This window comes from Mustela nigripes, chromosome 6, assembly GCF_022355385.1.
Source record: "Mustela nigripes isolate SB6536 chromosome 6, MUSNIG.SB6536, whole genome shotgun sequence".
NCBI classification, from domain to species: Eukaryota; Metazoa; Chordata; class Mammalia; order Carnivora; family Mustelidae; genus Mustela; species Mustela nigripes.
In genome coordinates, this window is record NC_081562.1 from 30031912 (window position 1) to 30050991 (window position 19080).

A 19080-nucleotide genomic window follows, 5' to 3' on the forward strand; every position below is an offset into this window, starting at 1 on the left:
CCAGTCTAGTCTTTGTCTTTTCTGTGCTGTATTCTTTGTTGTTTGTTTTGTTTTGTTTTAAGATTTTACTTATTTATTTGACAGACAGAGATCACAAGTAGGCAGAGAGGCAGGCGGGGGCGGGGGGGGGGGGAGCAGGCTCCCCGCCGAGCAGAGAGCCCAATGCCAGGCTCGATCCTAGGACCCTGAGATCATGACCTGAGCTGAAGGTAGTGGCCCAACCCACTGAGCCACCCAGGCACCCCTCTAGGCTATATTCTTGAATTCGGGCCAAACTATACTCCTAACTGCCACCCATAGAACTTTCCCTTGAAATTCCACTGGACTAGAGCCTGAATGCTCCTTCCTATTTAAAAAAATATATATCAATTTTAGTTTTTCCTGGTATAATATCATGTATCAGGTGATGGAGCTTTATTACAAAGTCACTTTACATTCTACAGACCACTGGAAGGATAAGCCAGGATGGATCTAAGAACCTTAAGTAGTGAGTCTTCCCAGTGGAATTGAACAAAGTGTATTGAGCTCTTTTTATATGCCTGATATTTTGCTAGATGCTGATCTTATAGGGATGAATAAATCATCATTCCTGTCCTCAAAAAAAAAAAAACTACAAAAAAACACCCCCAAACTTGGGGCTTCATACAAGAGAAACAGGTCTATTTTTTTTTTTAAGTACTGTATAATGTAATACGTAAAATAGATACAGCAGACAGGGAGCAGTTAAGCCTGCCTGGGTCGGTCAAGGCGGTGAGGGGTGCGTGGGGAGAGTGTTTGAGTGGAGGAAGTAATCCATGCTGAGAAAAAGCAGCGAGTGCAAAGCCAGAGGTGTATTTGAAGCTCGGGGATTGTTCTGAGTCCAAAGTTCAGTGTTGGAGCAGGATGCCTTGCTGAAGAGCTTGGGCATTGTGCCTTTTCTTGGAGCACAGCCAGTGACACGTTTATACTAAGATTTACATGCACAGAATGGCACTTTTAGGGAGGTAATAAGCACCGTATGTTGGGGACTAGAGGGGGATAGCAGATTAGAGCAGGGAAACCAGTTAAGAAGCTTTTGCGATAATCTCGGTGAAGGATATGGAAGGTGTATCTCCCTTAATGTGAGCGTAGCTGGGATAGAAAGAAGAGGTCCTGAAAGGATATTTGGGCAGTGATAGCAAGATCACTGTCAGTAGATCCATTTGTTGGCCTACTGAGTGTGGGAAGAGAAGGGGAGCCGTTGAGTATGACTTCTCCCTCTACAAATTCTGTCGCCTGCTGTTTTTCAAACAGTTACATATAAATGACTTTCTGAATGGAAAGACACTTGGAGGTGTCTTGGGAACTTTAGAATGCTACCACAAAGTAGTATTTCCCCAGTGCCACCTTGGAACTCCAGCTCTCTCTGCTAGCCTGCTCCTAACTATTTTAAAGTTTTTTTGTTTTTTGTTTTTTTTCCTGGTGCTTCTCCTTAAATAGCACACATCATTTTCTCCATCTCTTCTTTTCCTGTTCTCTTTTGCTCACCCTAGTCAAGAAAAAGAAGCAGCATCTGAAATTCCAGTGTTGAGAACTGTGTTATTACCATTTGTCATTTGTTTTGCTTATGAGCATAAGATTGGGCCTGGCCTGAGCATGGCCTTGGATATACCCCAGGGGTCTCAGTTCTCATTGCTGGTGGGTGCAAACACAAGTGGAAACAGGAAAGTCAGATCACCTAGAGCTACGTTCTGGAGAGGGGAAAATGGCATAGGGGCCATCTCTTCCCTCCCAACCCGAACTGCTAGTCCACACGTGACCTTAGTCCGAAAGCACTTCCTTGGAGCTATTCATTTAACCTGTCTTAGCTTTTCTAGGTTGCAGGTTCTTTAAACTATTTTTCTCTTTCTAGAGGAAGAACAGTAACTTAAAATTCATGGTCGAGATTTGTTCAAAATATTATTCTCTAGCTTCCAGTTAAAACAGCAACTGCATTTCTGGGTGGGACCACCAGGGTCTTTCCTGTTAAGTATCAGTTGTGACTCTAATACAACCAGCTATAAAGAGTGTTGATGAAGAAACTTCTCACACTTTTCTTAATTTTTTAAAATTTTCATATATTTCAAAGTCTGTATGCTGGTTAGATGTTGATAATATTGAAACCCAGAGTTACAAATATTGAACTATTTATTTCCAGGAGAGGGAAATCCTCCGAATTTAAAGCTCATACAGCTCCCGTTCGAAGTGTAGACTTCTCAGCCGATGGCCAGTTTCTAGCTACAGCCTCTGAAGACAAATCCATCAAAGTATGGAACATGTTTCGCCAGCGTTTCTTGTATTCCTTGTACCGACATACGCACTGGGTGCGCTGTGCCAAGTAAGTATGAAGTTTCGTCGTAAGGTTTCCACATTTTTTTCCCTGCTGTAGTTCATGTATACCCTCCCCCCTCCAACCCCCAGAAAAGGGGATTGAGGACAAATTCGTTCATTCATTCATTCAGTAAATATTTATTGTGTGTCTGCTATGATGTGCTGGGAAGAATAGGAAACAAAACAGTCAGAACCTCTCGCTGTCATGAAGCTGATATTCTAGAAAGGGGAGACAAACAACAAACAGGTAGGAAAATGGATTGGAAGGGGGGGGCTGCAGTTTTAAACAGGGTGTTCAGAGACTGCGTAACAAAAAGGGTGGCCTTTGAGCTGAGACCTAATAGAAGGGGAGGGGGCAAGGCTTGAATATATTTGGGAAAGGAAATGTCCTGGATACAGGAAACCAGTACAGAAGCCCTGGGGTGGGAGCCTGGGGGCTGTTCGAGGACCAGCAAGAAGGCTGGTGTGGAGCAGAGTGTGGGGAAGGAATTGGAGAGGCCCCAAGGGAAGCTTCAGCCAGGTTGGGAACAGCTGACAGGCACTGAGTGAGGCGAGATGCCCCTGGAGCGCATTTCATCCCCCTGACCAATGTGTTGTAGGGTTGTTCTGATTTCTGTGTGGAAAATGGACTGTCAAAGTCAGGGCGGAAGCAGGGAGTGTTGCTAGGAGGTTATATGTAGTGGTTCACATCCAGGCTTGGACCAGAGTGGTGGCAGTGGAGACTTCAAGAAGTGGCTGGAGTCTAGACATAGCTTGAAGGGATAAGCAACGCTACTTGCTGTCACATAGGATGTGAGAGACAATGACCACAGTCTTTCTCAGTAGTTTATTGGGACAAGTGCTATTGTAGGTGTCCCTTTCTGTTCTTAAGAACAGAAAGTACTTAAGAAACACACTGCTGAAGTACTTAAAATATTTCCCCAGCTGCCATGGGAAGATAGGGCTATTACTGTTTTATTTTCCCAGTTTTACAGATAGGGGAACTGAGTTTCAGAGTTAAAATTAGCACTCATCTACTTGAAAGTGATAGAAACCCAAAGAAACTATTTATTTTCCTCTCAAGGTGGTTAATTAGCTGATGTTTGATAACATTGGAGTGAAGACAGGGAACACTAGAAGCAGGGACTCCAACGCCTCCAGTGGCTCTGTAGGCCTCCCTACATGCCGGCTCTATTCTCTCAAACACCCCGCTGCTGAGGTCACTGCCAGCTCTTGGCAAAGTCCTCACAGCTCTGTGACTGGACAAGAAAAGCTCCTCCTAACACCAGTTAGAAAAGTGCCAGGGGCAGCTCTCAGCTTGGATCCCGTGCCCATCCCTTCAGGCAGTGAGACACTGGTTGCGTCAGGTTAGGCAGGCGCCCGATGAGACCAGTGACCCTGGCTGGCTGAGGGGTGAGAGTACATACCAACCATGCATTCTGGTGGTGGAGAGAGAGGACAGCTCGCCAAAGGAGGGGGCTAGCATAGTCATGGCCTTTAGGGGACAATGTGTGAAGCTTGCAGCCAGCAGACTTGGTGCACGCTGGAGGAAACAAGGTGTGACGGCATCTCCAGCCAGGATATGGGGCAGGGGGAGCCCAGCCCTGTCTGTCTCGCCTTACATCCCGCGTTCCTGTTAGCATGCTCTCCGTAGAACATTATCATTCAGGTGTTGATTATAATCTAGGGTAATGAATCTAAGGAAAATAAAAATAAGGTCATACTTTTAGTCAATAGTTTGTTTTTGTTTTTGTTTTTTTTCCCTTCAAAGGTCTCCAGTACTTTTGGCTCTGGCCATCTCAGTCTTCTTTCTGTATATGCCAGAGAGCTGTGTGGTCAAGAACCTGACCTTGCTTAGTGCACATCTGGCAGGTCTAGACTGAGTTTCCTGCAGCCAAGGTATTAATGGGATGATGGTGGCTGACGTACTTTTGTATTCCTACAACAAAAAGAAATCCTATCAAGCTGTTCAGATAAGACAAAATTTTTCCTGTAGTAAATTCTAGGAGGTATTATTCCTTGCCCTTGTCCTGAATCATCTAGTATAATATACATGCAGAAGAAAAGTTATTGCTAATACAAGACAGAAGCACTTAGGAAATGTTGAAAGGTCACCAATAATGTAAAAATCTGGTTTTCAGAATATTCCTTTAATGAGCATAGCCCTGCTATGCACTGCACATCTGTGCTGCGTGTTAGGTAGGTAGAGATCCACAGTCTGGGCCTCAGGGAGCTTTTATATTCTATAGTTCAATAGGAAAAATGGATACAAATTATACTTTTAAAAATTATAAACTCAATGTACCCTGTGGGAAGGTGATGCACAGGTGATAAGGGAGTGGGCAGTGGGGCACTGCACTAGACCTGCATGAGGAGAAGCCGGGGAGGCATTTCAGGCCCAGCACCGACGGACGGGCAGGAGAAGAGGCAGCAGCGTCTTGTCAGATGGGGAAGGGTGGCAAGCCATTCACAGTGGAAATCGGCCAGAGGACACCCTGTGGCCTGGGGAAAGGTTTTGTGCTCTGGGAACATGAATTATTCAGCTGTTGCCAGGTGTGAGGAGTGAAATGACAAGTGGGGAGGAGGGGGGAGAGCTGGGGAAGGCTCATTGTCATGGATGTCATGAAAAAGACTTTGGACTTCATCCTCCCGGTGACTCCGAGATACTAGAGAGCTTGGAATGGGGAGGAAGCCTGATCTTTCCGGAGCTCTCGGCTAATTGGTCTTACATCCCACAGCACCCTTGCTTTAGAGCGTTGGCATGAGCCAGGCCAAGACTCATAGGCCTCCCTGTGCCGCATCATTACTCTTCAGCAAGTCAGTCTACGCTCTCAGCCCAGTGGGAGGTGAGGGTAATGGGGCATCTCAAATAGACTGTTGTGGGGATGAGAGAGACTGTGCAGGGCTGAGTGATGCCAGAAGGCTGCCATTCCTCCGGCTGGACAGCACTGGTTAGGGAGAGACTTAGGCATTGGGGAAGAGCCCCGAAAAACATTCTCCCTCATCAGTTAGAGAGGAGGAGGTGATGGTTGAACCCTCCTTGTCTGTCTGCCTAGCATCTGTTCTGTTTTCTGGAGACGGTGCCAAGTTTTCCCCGAGGAACCAGTGCTCCCCCGCAGTCCCTCATGTGATGTACCATGCTGGCATGGCCTAATCTCCAGTCCCAGCGGAGGGTATTGAGCTCAGGCTTGCCGCCTGGAACAGGGCATCTCCTGCCTGCCGGAGTTAGTGAGTCTTGTTAGAACGGCAGGCCCTTGCCTTGGGATTTCTATGTCAGGCTTATTTCCTTTTTCTTTCCTTCTTTTTTTCCTTAAGTTTATTTATTTGTTTTAGTAATCCCTACACCCCAAGTGGGGCTTGAATTTATGACCCTGAGATCAAGAGTCACATACCCTTCTGACAGAACCAGCCAAGAGCCCCTTAGGCTTATTTAAACCTGCGGCTGCTGAAGGACAGTGTGGGCAAAGAGCTGACTTGGGGCATTAGACTGTGAGCTGGAGAGAGAGAACATTGCTGTCTAATTACCTCTGCGGTTTCTGGAAAGGGTCATACCTGGTTTTATGAGCATGTGTTTGCATGTGGGCATGTATGTGCGTGTGAGAAACCAGCCTTAGAAATTCTCACTTTATTTTTTAAAGGCACTTTTTATAAGATGTGATAGTGGAACAGCGTTTTGGAAAAGTGGGAGTTATTGTGGCACCCGGTGATGTATCCTCTCCACAGATTTACCTTCCTTCCCCACTCCACCCCCACCAGCTCTGCAGTCTCCATGGAGACCCTGGTGAAATGCAGATCCGGTCACACGGCTCCTCAGGTTAAAACCACTCAGTGATTCCTTGCCCTGGCGCGTCTGCTCTGCCTTGCTGTTACAACCTTGTCTTTTGTCCGTGTCACCATCCCCTTCTTGACTCTATGCAGAGTTCCCATGTGCGATGTTCTGTTATGTTCTATGCCTTTTCCACATGCTGCCTGCCCTGTCTACAATGCCCCCTAAATCCACGCTCCCTTCACAGTCCTGTTCTGCATCTCCCCCCGCAGGAGAGGTTTCTGACTCTCCCAAGCCCAGCTTATCTGAAGCCCTTTGTGCCACTGCATTGTCCCTTTGAGGAGATCTGTCTGCTTCAGCCTCTCTTCCCTGTCGGACTTTGAATTACAAGTATTTTATTCCTGTTGTATTCCCTTGACAAGCACTGTTCTAAATTCTGTAGCTACCATAGAAAGCAAACCAAAATTCCCAGTCTTGTAGAGTTCCTTCTACCAAAGGGAGGTAGACAATTTAAAAAATATGTTAGTGATACGTGCTCTGCAGAAAAATTCTCTAGGGTAACCAGATAGAGAGTGCTGGGGTTGCAGGGTGCTCTTACATCCCAGTGACAAGGCATCTCTGCTCAGGTGACCTTGCTTAAAGGCGGGAAGGCAGTGGTGGGGGAGGGGCAGGGGGCAGAGATGAGTGTTGGAGATAGAGTCTTACACAGTATGAGAAGCACCGCCATGTTAGTATGGAGTGGAGAAGGCTCAGAGGAGGTGTGTAAAAATGTAGGTTGAATGAATCAGTGAGGGGTGTGCAGGCAGCTTAGGTGGGAGTTTTCATGGGCTTCTTCAAGGAAGAGTCATTTCTGTGTATTTTTAATATCAAATAAAAGAGGACTATACATGCATGTTGTGATGGAGAATGTGTATGGGACTTCACTTTTTTTTTTCCCATTTTTTTCCCAATCCCTGTTCAGATTGATAATTTTGTATTGAGCTCACCTGCTCTTTTATAGAATGCCTTATTCTCACCTTGTCTACCTTGTTCTGAGGTGGATTTCTTGTTTTCTTTTTTACCTGGCGTTTTCTTTTTAATTTATTTTTTTGAATTTCTCTTTTCAGTGTTCCAGAATTCATTGTATATGCACCGCACCCAGTGCTCCATGCAATACATGCCCTCCATAATACCCACCACCAGGCTCCCCCAACCTCCCACCTGCACCCCTTCAAAACCCTCAGATTGTTTTTCAGAGCCCACAGTCTCTCATGGTTCGTCTCCCCCTCCGGTTTCCCCCAACTCCCTTCTCCTATCCATCTCCCCATGTCCTCTGTGTTATTCCTTATGCTCCACAAATAAGCGAAACCATATGGTAATTGACTCTCTCTACTTGACTTATTTCACTCAGCAGAATCTCTTCCAGTCCCATCCATGTTGATATAAAAGTTAGGTATTCATCCTTTCTGATGGAGGCATAATACTCCATTGGAGATATTGACCATATCTTCTTTATCCATTCGTCTGTTGAAGGGCATCTTGGTTCTTTCCACCGTTGGCAACTGTGGCCATTGCTGCTATGAACATTGGATTACAGATGGCCCTTCTTTTCACTACATCAGTATCTTTGGAGTGAATGCCTACTAGTGCCATTGCAGGTCATAGGGTAGCTCTATTTTTAGTTGTTTGAGGAATCTCCATACTGTTTTCCAAAGTGGCTGCACCAACTTACATTCCCACAAACAGTGTAAGAGGGTTCTCCTTTCTCCACATCCTCTCCAACAGTTGTTGTTTATTGTCTTGTTGATTTTGGCCATTCTAACTGGTGTAAGGTGGTATCTCTATGTGGTTTTGATTTGAATCTCCTTGATGGCTAGTGATGATGAACATTTTTTCATGTGTCTGATAGCCATTCATATGTCTTCATTGGAGAAGTGTCTGTTCATGTCTTCTGCCCATTTTGGACATGATTATCTGTTTTGTGTGTGTTGAGTTTGAGGAGTTCTTTATAGATCTTGGATATCAGCCCTTTGTCCGTATTGTCATTTGCAAATATCTTCTCCCGTTTCGTGGGTTGCCTCTTTGTTTTGTTGACTGTTTCCTTTGCTGTGCAGAAGCTTTTGATCTTGATGAAGTCCCAAAAATTCATTTTCACTTTTGTTTCCTTTGACTTTGGAGACATATCTTGAAAGAAGTTGCTGTGGCTGATGTTGAAGAGATTACTGCCTATGTTCTTCTCTCGGATTCTGATGGATTGCTGCCTCACATTGAAGTCTTTTATCCATTTCGAGTTTATCTTTGGTATAAGAGAATGGTTGAATTTCATTCTAATATACATAGCTGTCCAGTTTTTCCAGCACCATTTATTGGAAGAGACTGTCTTTTTTCCACTGTATATTTTTTCCTGCTTTGTCGAAGATTATTTGACCATAGAGTTGAGGGTCCATATCTGGGCTCTCTACTGTGTTCCACTGGCCTGTGTGTCTGTTTTTATGCCAGTACCATGCTGTCTTGGTGATCATAGCTTTGTAGTAAAGCTTGAAGTCAGGCAATATGATGCCCCCAGTTTTGTTTTTCTTTTTCAACATTTCCTTAGCAATTCAGGGTCTCTTTGGATTCCATACAAATTTTACGATTGTTTGATCCAGCTCTTTGAAAAATGCCAGTGGAATTTTGATCAGAATGGCATTGAAAGTATAGATTGATCTAGGCAGTATAGACATTTTAACAATGTTTATTCTTCTGTTCCATGAGCATGGAATGGTCTTCCATCTTTTTGTGTCTTCTTCAGTTTCTTTTATGAGTTTTCTGTAGTTCATTCAGTACAGATCCTTTACCTCTTTGGTTAGGTTTATTCCCAGGTATCTTATGGTTCTTGGTGGTATAGTAAATGGAATCAATTCTCTAATTTCCCATTCTGTGTTTTCATTGTTAGAGTATAAGAAAGCAACTGATTTCTGTACATTGATTTTGCATCCTGACACATTACTGAATTGCTGAATGAGTTCTAGTAGTTTGGGGTGGAGTCTTTTGGGTTTTCCATATAAAGTATCATGTCATCTGCAAAGAGAGAGAATTTGACTTCTTCACTGCCAATTTGAATACCTTTTATTTCTTTTTGTTGTCTGATTGCTGTTGCTAGGACTTCTAATACTATGTTGAATAAGAGTGGTGAGAGTGGGCATCCTTGTCATATTTCTGATCTCAAAGGGAAGGCTGTCAGCTTTTTCCCATTCGCTGTGGATTTTTCATAGATAGATTTTATGAAGTTCAGGAATGTTCCCTCTATCCCTATACTTTGAAGCATTTTAATCAGGAACGGATGCTGGATTTTGTCAATTGCTTTTTCTGCATTAATTGAGAGGATGATGTGGTTCTTCTCTCTTCTCTTATTGATTTGTTCTGTCACATTGATTGACTTGCGAATGTTGAACCACCCTTGCATCCCCGGGATAAATCCTACCTGGTCATGGTGGATAATCTTTTTAATATACTGTTGGATCCTATTAGCTAGGATCTTGTTGAGAATCTTAGCATCCATATTCATCAGAGATATTGGTCTGAAATTCTCCTTTTTAGTGGGTTCTTTGCCTGGTTTGGGGTTCAGGGTAATGCTGGCTTCAAAAAAGAGTCTGGAAGTTTTCCTTCTGCTTCAATTTTTTGAAACAGCTTCAGGAGAATAGGTGTTATTTCTTCTTTGAAAGTTTGGTAGAATTCCCCAGGGAATCCATCAGGTCCTAGGCTCTTGTTTTTTGGGAGGTTTTTGATCACTACTTCAATCTCATTACTAGGTATCGGTCTATTCAGGTGGTCAGTTTCTTTCTGGTTCAGTTTTGGGACTTTATAGTTTTCCAGGAATGCATCCATTTCATCTAGGTTGCTTAACTTACTGGCATATGACTGTTGATAATAATTTCTGATGACTATTTCTATTTCCTTGGTGGTAGTTGTGATCTCTCCCTTTTCATTCATAATTTTATTAATTTGGGTCTTCTCTCTTTTCTTTTGGATTAGTTTGGCCAATGGTTTATTGATCTTATTGATTCTTTCAAAAAACCAGCTTCTAGTTTCATTGATGTTTTCTACTGTATCTCTGGTTTCTATCTCATTGATCTCTGCTCTAATCTTGATTATTTCCCTTCTTGTATGTTGAATTGGCTTAATTTGTTGTTGACCCTCCAGTTCTTTAAGGTGTAAAGAGAGCTGGTATATTCTGGATTTTTCAGTTCTTTTGAGGGAGGCTTGGATGGCTATGTATTTCTACCTTAGTACTGCCTTCGCTGTATCCCATAGGTTTTGGACCGAAGTGTCTTCATTCTCATTGGTTTCCATGAATTATTTAAATTCTTTGATTTCCTGGTTGATCCCAGCATTCCTAAGCAAGGTGGTCTTTAGCTTCCAGGTGTTTTAATTCCTTCTGAACTTTTTCTTGTGGTTGAGCTTCAGTTTCAAAGCATTGTGATCTGAGAATATGCAGGGAATAATCTCAGTCTTTTGGTATCGGTTTAGCCCTGATTTGTGACAGAGTTTGTGGTCTATTCTGTAGAAAGTTCCATGTGCACTCGAGAAGAATGAGTATTCTGTTTTTGGGTGGAATGTTCTGTATTTATCTATGAGGTCCATATGGTCCAATGTGTCATTCAGTGCTCTTGTTTCTTTATTGATTTTCTGCTTAGATGATCTGTCTGTTACTGAGAGTGTTATATTAAGATCCCCTACTATTAATGTATTCATATCAATATGACTCTTTATCTTGATTAACAGTTGTCTTATGTTACCCATTGTTTTCTGTTTGGCATGAGTGGTTCATGGGAAACTCTGTAGAGGCCTCTCTGGAAGAATGTTCTTTGATAAATAATTTGGTTAAATTTAATGAATAAGGATATCATCTTTTGGGCAACTTTCCATTTATGTGCTTACAGCATACTTAGAGATTCTTTCTCATGCATTTATTATGTTTTTTTTCTTGGTTCATGCTATTGTAGTTAGATTAGAGGAACGTTGAGAGGGCCCAACTGACCATTCAAGCCCAGCCTCTGCAGTGTTTATGCAGCTTTCTGTGAGAACTTAGCCTTGCTAGGGTCAGCCCAGTCCAGAACTTTATTCCAAAGCTCTGAAGGACCAGAAGTTCTATTTCACTTTTTAGTCAGAGGTGAGAATGTTCTGAGGCACTGAGTCATGCATAATAAACTGGAGGAGAGTCGAAACACAAGCCACATGCCACTTTACTTATTTTCAAAGGGACTAGAATATTTGCCTGCTTCCGTCAAGGCCTTCCCCCTTAGCTGACAAAGTCAGGATAAGGGCTTGAAGTGTCCTGGAACTAAAGCAAGGAAGTTTGTTGAAAAATTATCTTGATGAATAGTTTTCTTGGGTTCGGACCGTGTGATGGGTCATCTCGGCCACATGCACACACCAGCCCAGGAAGCTACATGATCAGCTGGTTGGGTCCTCGACCCACTTCCCAAGGCCAGGCAGGAGACACACTGACCACTCTTGCCTCCTGCCATTACTGGACACCTCCTCTCTGGTGACAGGGTTACCTCTCAGGTGCAGCAGTGTGGTTGGTTCAAGTCTGCGGAGAGGCAGAGGCTCCCTGGCATGCGATCTGCTAATTCCAATGTCTATGCCGTTTGGGTCAAGATTCTCTGCCGCTTTGTAGGTCTTGTAATTTTTTATTTTTAATCGTGTGCCCAAACACTGCTAAGTGTTTGAGATTACTCTGTCATCTCTAGAAAGTGATGAGTTTTGTTCTTGTAAGCAGTTAGCTTTCTGCTGGTTCAGCTAGATTCTCTTGAGGCTTGGATTTGGGCTCTTTTAGGGTATATCTAGAGTAGCATTTACATTTGGGCTGTAGTACTAGTGGCCTTTCTAGGGCCTCAACCAAATGCCTGAAGCATTTAGCAAGGTCTGCCCAGAACTTGAACATCTTTGAGTACTGTGTAACATCTGGCATCTCTGTTCAGCTCTTAGTCTCCAGTGGTTGCTCGCTGTCAAGCCTTGTCAGAGCATAAGCAGCTTTGTATTTGACTAGACTCAAGGGGGGTTGGAGGCAGATTTTTGGAGGGTTTCTGCTCTTTGTAGCTCCTCTCTCACACGCCTCCAAAATTCTAGCCCTTTAGTCCAGTTCTGAATTCTGATTTCTGTTTCCTCTGCTCAGTCAGACTGGACGGTCTCCTTGGACCCTATGTTCTCATGCCATGGTTTGGAAAATGCTTGTAGGTACGTATGTGGGATAGATCTCATCCCATCTCATATTCCTTCTCTCGCAAGATTCACAACGCCGTGAACCTTCACTGGTGCCTAAAAATAGTTGCTTCATATATTTTGCCCAGTTGTAGGTTTGTTTATAAGAGAATAAGCCTGATAACCATTACTCCCTCTGTCTAGAAGTTCTGCCAAATGAATTTAGTGGAGCCTACCAAGCCAATTTCAAAATTCATATGGATGAGTTATATGTGTAAGAATAGCCAAGAAAAAAATGAGAAGAAACTTGTCCAACCTGCTGTCAGAACACAGTATAAAATTATACAAATTAAAATATGGTGATAATGGTACGCTATTAGGTAAATAAGCCATAGAAAGTCTAGAAGCAGGCAGATATATGCCTTAGATGGTGTTTCCAATAACTGGGGAAGTGGATGGACTATTTAATCTATAGTTATAATTGGATTTCTGTTTGGAAGAATATAAAGTGGGATCTTTATTGTATACCATCATGTACAAAATTTGTAGATGAATTAAACAGCTAAACATTAAAAATGGTCCAAAGATACTGCTTTTCCTCCTAATATGTAAGAAGTATATGTAAACAAATATAGAGGGTCAGCAGAGTTTTTCTCCTAAGTATATTCGTTTTAGTGTATGGCATGGACTTAAGTAATTAAAATTCTGTGTCTGTCTATGCTTGGTACTTACCATAATTTTGTTCTTAGAGCCTCTGTGTGGCATAGAGATGGTACCTATTCATGTAAGAAGTGATGAATACCTTGCTACGTTCTTTGAAGTAGCTGCTGTTTATAATCATACATTTTAATTCACAGAAATATTTTTAAGGTACTCTCTCTCTTGGGAAATATATTCATGCTCTTAAAATATAAATTAGTATAGTCTTTTTAGAAATCAGTTTGCAAAATCTATCAGGTATCTTTGTTGCAATGACTTCACAATTGGAAATATATTCTATGTAAATACTCTTTTATGTGCAAAAGAAAAAGCTTTGTATTCCAAGATACTGCTTTCAGTATAATTTATAATCGTGAGAAGTCGGAAAGAATGAATTTTTCCCCAAAAATCTAGTTAAATAAACTTAAACTATTGTATAGCCATTAAAGGGGGACTATATATAAGTAATGACATGAAAATATTTATGTGAGGAAGGGAGAGCAAAACTCAGAATTCATTATAATATAAAAGATCAAGTAGCTATCATACATACAATGTTAAGTGTGATTTTGAGTGATGGGACGATAGACTATTTTTACTTACTGTATTTCCCATTTTTTTAACATTCAGTTTTTCTTTAATGAGTATTGAAGAAAACAATTATCATTTGATATCTATATCTATATTTAAAATATGAGCAATATGTTCTCTTTCCAGTGGCAAAGAATTTTTCTAATAGGTAAAACTTATTGTACCCCCCCCTTTTTTTTTTTAAGATTTTATTTATTTATTTGACAGACAGAGATCACAAGTAGGCAGAGATGCAGGCAGAGAGAGGGGGAAGCAGGCTCCCCGTTGAGCAGAGAGCCCGATGTGGGGCTTGATCCCAGGAAGCTGGGATCATGACCTGAGCAGAAGGCAGAGGCTTTAACCCACTGAGCCACCCAGGCACTCCTGTAGCCCTATTTTCTTAAAATCATGTGTACTCTAGCATTCTGTATGCTTTTCTATGGTATCCTCCATTAAAAATAAACATAGCCGGGGCACCTGGGTGGCTCAGTGGGTTAAGCCGCTGCCTTCGGTTCAGGTCATGATCCCAGGGTCCTGGGATCGAGCTTCACATCGGGCTCTCTGCTCAGCGGGGAGCCTGCCTCCTCCTTTCTCTCTCTCTGCCTCCTTGTTATCTCTGAGTGTCAAATAAATAAACAAACATTTATTTAAAAAAATAAATAAACATAGCCTTTTGAGATGTTTCCAACATTATCGCTTTTCCAGCATTACTTTTTAGGGGGAAAAAAATCTACCTTTAATTTTCACTTGTTGGTAGTGTTACAAGTGATCTTTGACCACCTGAACTACAGAGGTTTTTTCCTTCACAGTGGTAAGATACATATATTATAGAGCTTACCGTTTTAACTATTTTAAAGTATAAAGTTAAGTGTCATTGGGTATATTCATGCTGTGCAACAAATTGCAAAGATTTTAAACATCAGCTTTCATTGGTTAAAATATTTTAAATTGGACCCAATTTTCTTTAAAAAAAAAAAAAAGTCTTTTAAATGCCTGAAATATTTACCTAGACCTACTCAGTGCCATCTACTGTGTCTGGAAGTGTAACAGTGAACAAGACAGATGTGGTTTCTATCTTCTTGGTGTTTACATTTGTTGGGGAAGACGACAGAATGTTTGGTTACAAGTGTGACCTAAGTGCGACTCTGAGCTACTCTAAGGACCCACATTGAGGAACTAAGCTGCGAGCGCAGGGGTGGTCTAGAAGACTTCCTGAGGAAGTGATGCTGAGCAGGAGGCTTACAGGACAAGTAAAATCCTCTTAGGTTTTTTAAACTAGGTAAAGAGTAGGGGGCAGCATTTGAGGCACAGGGAATAGCACGTGAAGACACTTCCTGAGACAGGGGCAGGGACCTGAGAAGAGAAACACACGTGTCAGGAAGAGTACGCAGGATGATGGTGAGACAGGAGGGGAGACTCTTGAGGACCTGGTAAGCAGTGGGAAGGATGCCAGGCTTTTCCTCAAGGGAAATGCAAAATCATCAAAGCATTTTAATCAGAGGAACTTAATTCAGTGTTTAAAGATCACTTTTATTGCCTGCGGAGAATGGAAGACAGTAGTTCCCATTATGGTTTGAAGTGACAGGCCTGATAATGGATTGGAGTGGGGGGGGTGTGGAGGAGGAGAAAGAGGCACAAAACATGACTCCTAGGCTTCTCAGTATTCCTTTTAAGGAATACTGAGAAGGAGCAGTTTGGGGAGGTAGACGATGAGTTCAGATTTGGACAAGTTCAGAGTTGGAGGAACCTTCAGGGTATCCAAGAGGAGACACCCAGTAGGCAGTTGTATTTATGGGTGGAGATCCCCGGAGAGAAGTCTGGGCATATAAGCGGTAAATGACCCAACGAGTAATTAGCATGTTCCATGGCATAGTTACATCTTTTTATATCTCTTTCATCTGCTTTTTGTCTCTCAGCAGCTGTAGGAATAAATCCTGTTCCTGTCATTAACAGATGTGTTCTCTTCTGATGCTGACCAGCACTTAAAAAAAAAAAAAAAAACACCGCACACACACAGATGTTTTGCTTATTTCCTTGAACTTCACCTTCAGTATGCAAACACAAAATCCCACCAAAGCAAACTCTGAGACTGCCAATATATATATTTTTTAATGAGTCTATGAAAGTTTAGGTCTGAATGCAATCCAAACTCCCTCATTATACAAATAGAAAACAGTGGCCAGTGTGGTTTTGAATTTCACAAGGTTACAGAGCTGGGCAGTTGCAAAATTGGCCCTAGAATCCAGGACCATGTACTGACAGGGCAGTCTTATTTCCACTACTTTTTACTGCTTCCCTCTCCTATTGAATAGTTGCTGACTTCAGAGTACCAATTACTGATTATTTGTTTCTTAAGGGACATGGAACAGTGCCTACTCTGGTGTCAGAGCCCTGAGGGCTGGAATGGTCATTTTATAGAGAGAGTATTCATTCCAACGATAAGAAATTTCCAAAGGAAAATTTTGATTTCTTAGAAACACTGAAACTTCTCATGATTCATGAACCCCTTTGGCTCTCTAATGAGTTAATAACTCTATGGCTATACATATAATAATATAATTCTACATACAGTTTTAGGAAATCCATAGATTCCAAGTTAAAGAACTTCTGTGATATTATTGGGCTATTCTCAAGGACCTGTGAACCAGTTTTTCTAGAAAGAAGTCCAGTAATTTTCTGATTCTCTCAAATGAGTATCACTATGTTGAAGTAATTTTAGTTCAGTTAATTTCCCAGGTACCTTATAGATAATTCATGTGTGCTAATCCAGTAGTCACTACTAATTAATGTCCATGTCAGTGACACACTCTAGAGGTTTTATTTATTTATTTATATTTTTATTATGTTATTCACCATAAAATACATCATTAGTTTTTGATGTAGTGTTTCAAGATTCATTGTTTATGTACAACACCCTGTGCTCCATGCAATACGTGCCCTCTTTAATACCCACCACCAGGCTAACCCATCCCCCAGTGCCCCCCTCCCCTCTAAAACCCTCAGTTTGTTTCTCAGAGTCCACAGCCTCTCATGGTTGATCCCCCTCTGATTTCCTCCTATTCACTTTTCCTTTCCTTCTCCTAATGTCCTCCATGTTCTTCATTATGCTCTACAAGTGAGTGAAAACATATGATAATTGACTTTCTCTGCTTGACCACTTCACTCAGCACAATCTCCTCCAGTCCCATCCATATTGATGCAGAAGTTGGGTATTTGTCCTATCTGATGTCTGAGTAGTATTCCTTTCCTGATTAAAACTCTTCAGAGTATAGGGCTAGAGGGAACATTCCTCAACTTCATAAAATCCATCTATGAAAAACCCACAGCGAATATCATTCTCAGTGGGGAAAAGCTGAGAGCCTTCCCACTGAGATCAGGAACACAACAAGGATGCCCACTCTCGGCACAGTTGTTCAACATAGCACTAGAAGTCCTAGCAACAGCAATCAGACAACACAAAGAAATAAAAGGTACTCAGATTGGCAAAGAAGTCAAACTCTCTTCACAGATGACATAATACTTAATGTGAAACCCAAAAGACTTCACCCCCAAATTGTTTATTTTTATTTAAAGATTTTATTTATTTGAGAGAGAGCAGGGGGAGGGGCAGAAGCAGAGGGAGAAGCACACTCCCCGCTGAGCAGCCACCCCCCCCCTTCTAGGTTTTAAAAGGTAGTTAAATGGTGCTAAATTAGGTTGAAATCTGTTGATATTTCAGTAGAAATTTTATATACTTTTAACATTCTTAAAATTAATAACCCAGTTAGATGTTGTTTAAGTCCTGATAAAGGAAAGAACGATCCTTTGCCCCAAAGTCAGGGCAAAGAGAAGCCTGTTTTATTGGGGCTATCCTCTTTTCGATGTGACTAATTTAAAATGAAAGGGAAGAAAAGAAGATACAAACCACTGTCCTCACTTTTAACCCCTCCCAAGGCAAACAACAACAACAACATTTTTGAGAACATATGTCGGGATTATAATGTGGTATCCAGAGGAAGGGGACAGCTTCAACCCTGAGTCCTCTCTGGTTGTGTTGAGCTGGGGGTAGAACCCCTCGCTCCCTGCCCCCGCTGCCCTTCACTCTAGGCTTATCTGACTTCTCATCCCCTTCGTTTCTTTAGCACCTGGAAATTCTCCCAGGCTCTAGGTCCTCTGGCTCAGGATGAATTTCTAGCCAGCCAAGATCCCTTCTTTAACTTACTAGTGAATTTCTTTAAAGTCCCTTTGCTCCATTCTAACTTCTACCTACAAATTGGCACCTTTTTGTTACAGACTGTTTTCTTAGCACTATCTAAAATGCTATTATTTGTGTGCCCTTCCTAGAATGAAAAACCTCATGAGGGCCAGGATCTTACCAGTCTCCTTCACCACTTAATCCCCATTACCCAGGACAATGCCCAGGTTTTGGCAGGTGCGCAATAAATATTTGAACGAAAGGATCAATATTTTCCCCATAAACTCCCCAAGGACACTGACAGTGTCTAGCAGCACAGACAAGTTTTTATTAAAGGATAGTCTGATGGCTAGCCTGCCAGTTATAGCTCAGTCACATAGCCTCCTCAGAACCCTGCCTCATGGTTTCCCTTCACCCTAGAACTTTGTGTGATTACCCAGAAGCCACACTGAACTGTGCTATAAATCATTTAGCTGGTTGAAGAAAGTTTCCTTTCAGGGACTTCAGCAGAGTGGCTGAGAGGTTTGGCTGTGGAGCCAGACTGCCTGGTCAGACCTTCCTGTCTGTGTGACTCTGGCAGTTTCCTGATCCTTTATGGGGCCGGGCATTCTCACCTGTAAATGGAGGATACCAGTAGCACCTGCTCTGTAGATTATTTTGAGGATTAAATGAGTTGCTATACGTAATGTGTTAGGAAACATTCTAAGACATATGTGCTCAATAATGTAGGCAGGATAATGACGATAATGGAAGTGGTGGTATTTGGCAGGTAATGTCAAAGGGTGAGTGTTTTTAGACTTTATTTTTAATCTGGTCATTCCATTAGCCATTCTTTAATCATTGCTTTCTTAAAATGTATGAATCAAGTAATCTCTTAGAAATACTTTTTAAAATATTCATAGTAAGTGATTTTTGAAACATAAGTTATTAAGAAACAATGGATTCCTTATATTAGTTGCATTATTGTGCAAAATTTATTTCTATGAGGATAGTGAGTAGGTGTTCCTTCCCCGGGATCTGCGTAAAATACATATCTGTTTGAAGCATTTCTATAATACTGCCTTTCATATGTGAGTCTTCCTGACATATTTTCTGGAAGAAAAGATTAATAAAATATTATATTATCATAAAATCAAGTGGTGCCTGCACGGCTCAGTGGTTAAGCATCTGCCTTTGGCTCAGGTCACAATCTCATGGTCTTGGGTTTGAGCCCTGCATCAGGCCCCCTGCTCCGTGGGGAGTCTGCTTTTCCTCCCTCTGTGCATGTGCTTTCTCTCTTTCTCCGTCTCAAGTAAATAGATCAAATCTTAAAAAAAAAAAAAAAAAAAAAAAAATCAAATCAAATCAAGCTGAACTACCCAGCATGGAAGGCATTTCCTTGCAAGGTTACTTTCCAGAA

At 41.9% G+C, this 19080-nt stretch overlaps 1 protein-coding gene across 4 annotated transcripts in view; it reads left to right on the plus strand.

Moving 5' to 3' along the window:
* The window catches only part of POC1B (POC1 centriolar protein B), a 97769-nt gene that overhangs the window by 24630 nt on the left and 54059 nt on the right, over positions 1-19080 (plus strand). For all 4 annotated transcript variants that reach the window (XM_059402370.1, XM_059402369.1, XM_059402368.1 and 1 more), the window contains exon 4: positions 2156-2335. In XM_059402370.1, the coding sequence (XP_059258353.1) occupies positions 2156-2335 (180 nt within the window). The remainder of the gene's footprint in view (positions 1-2155; positions 2336-19080) is intronic.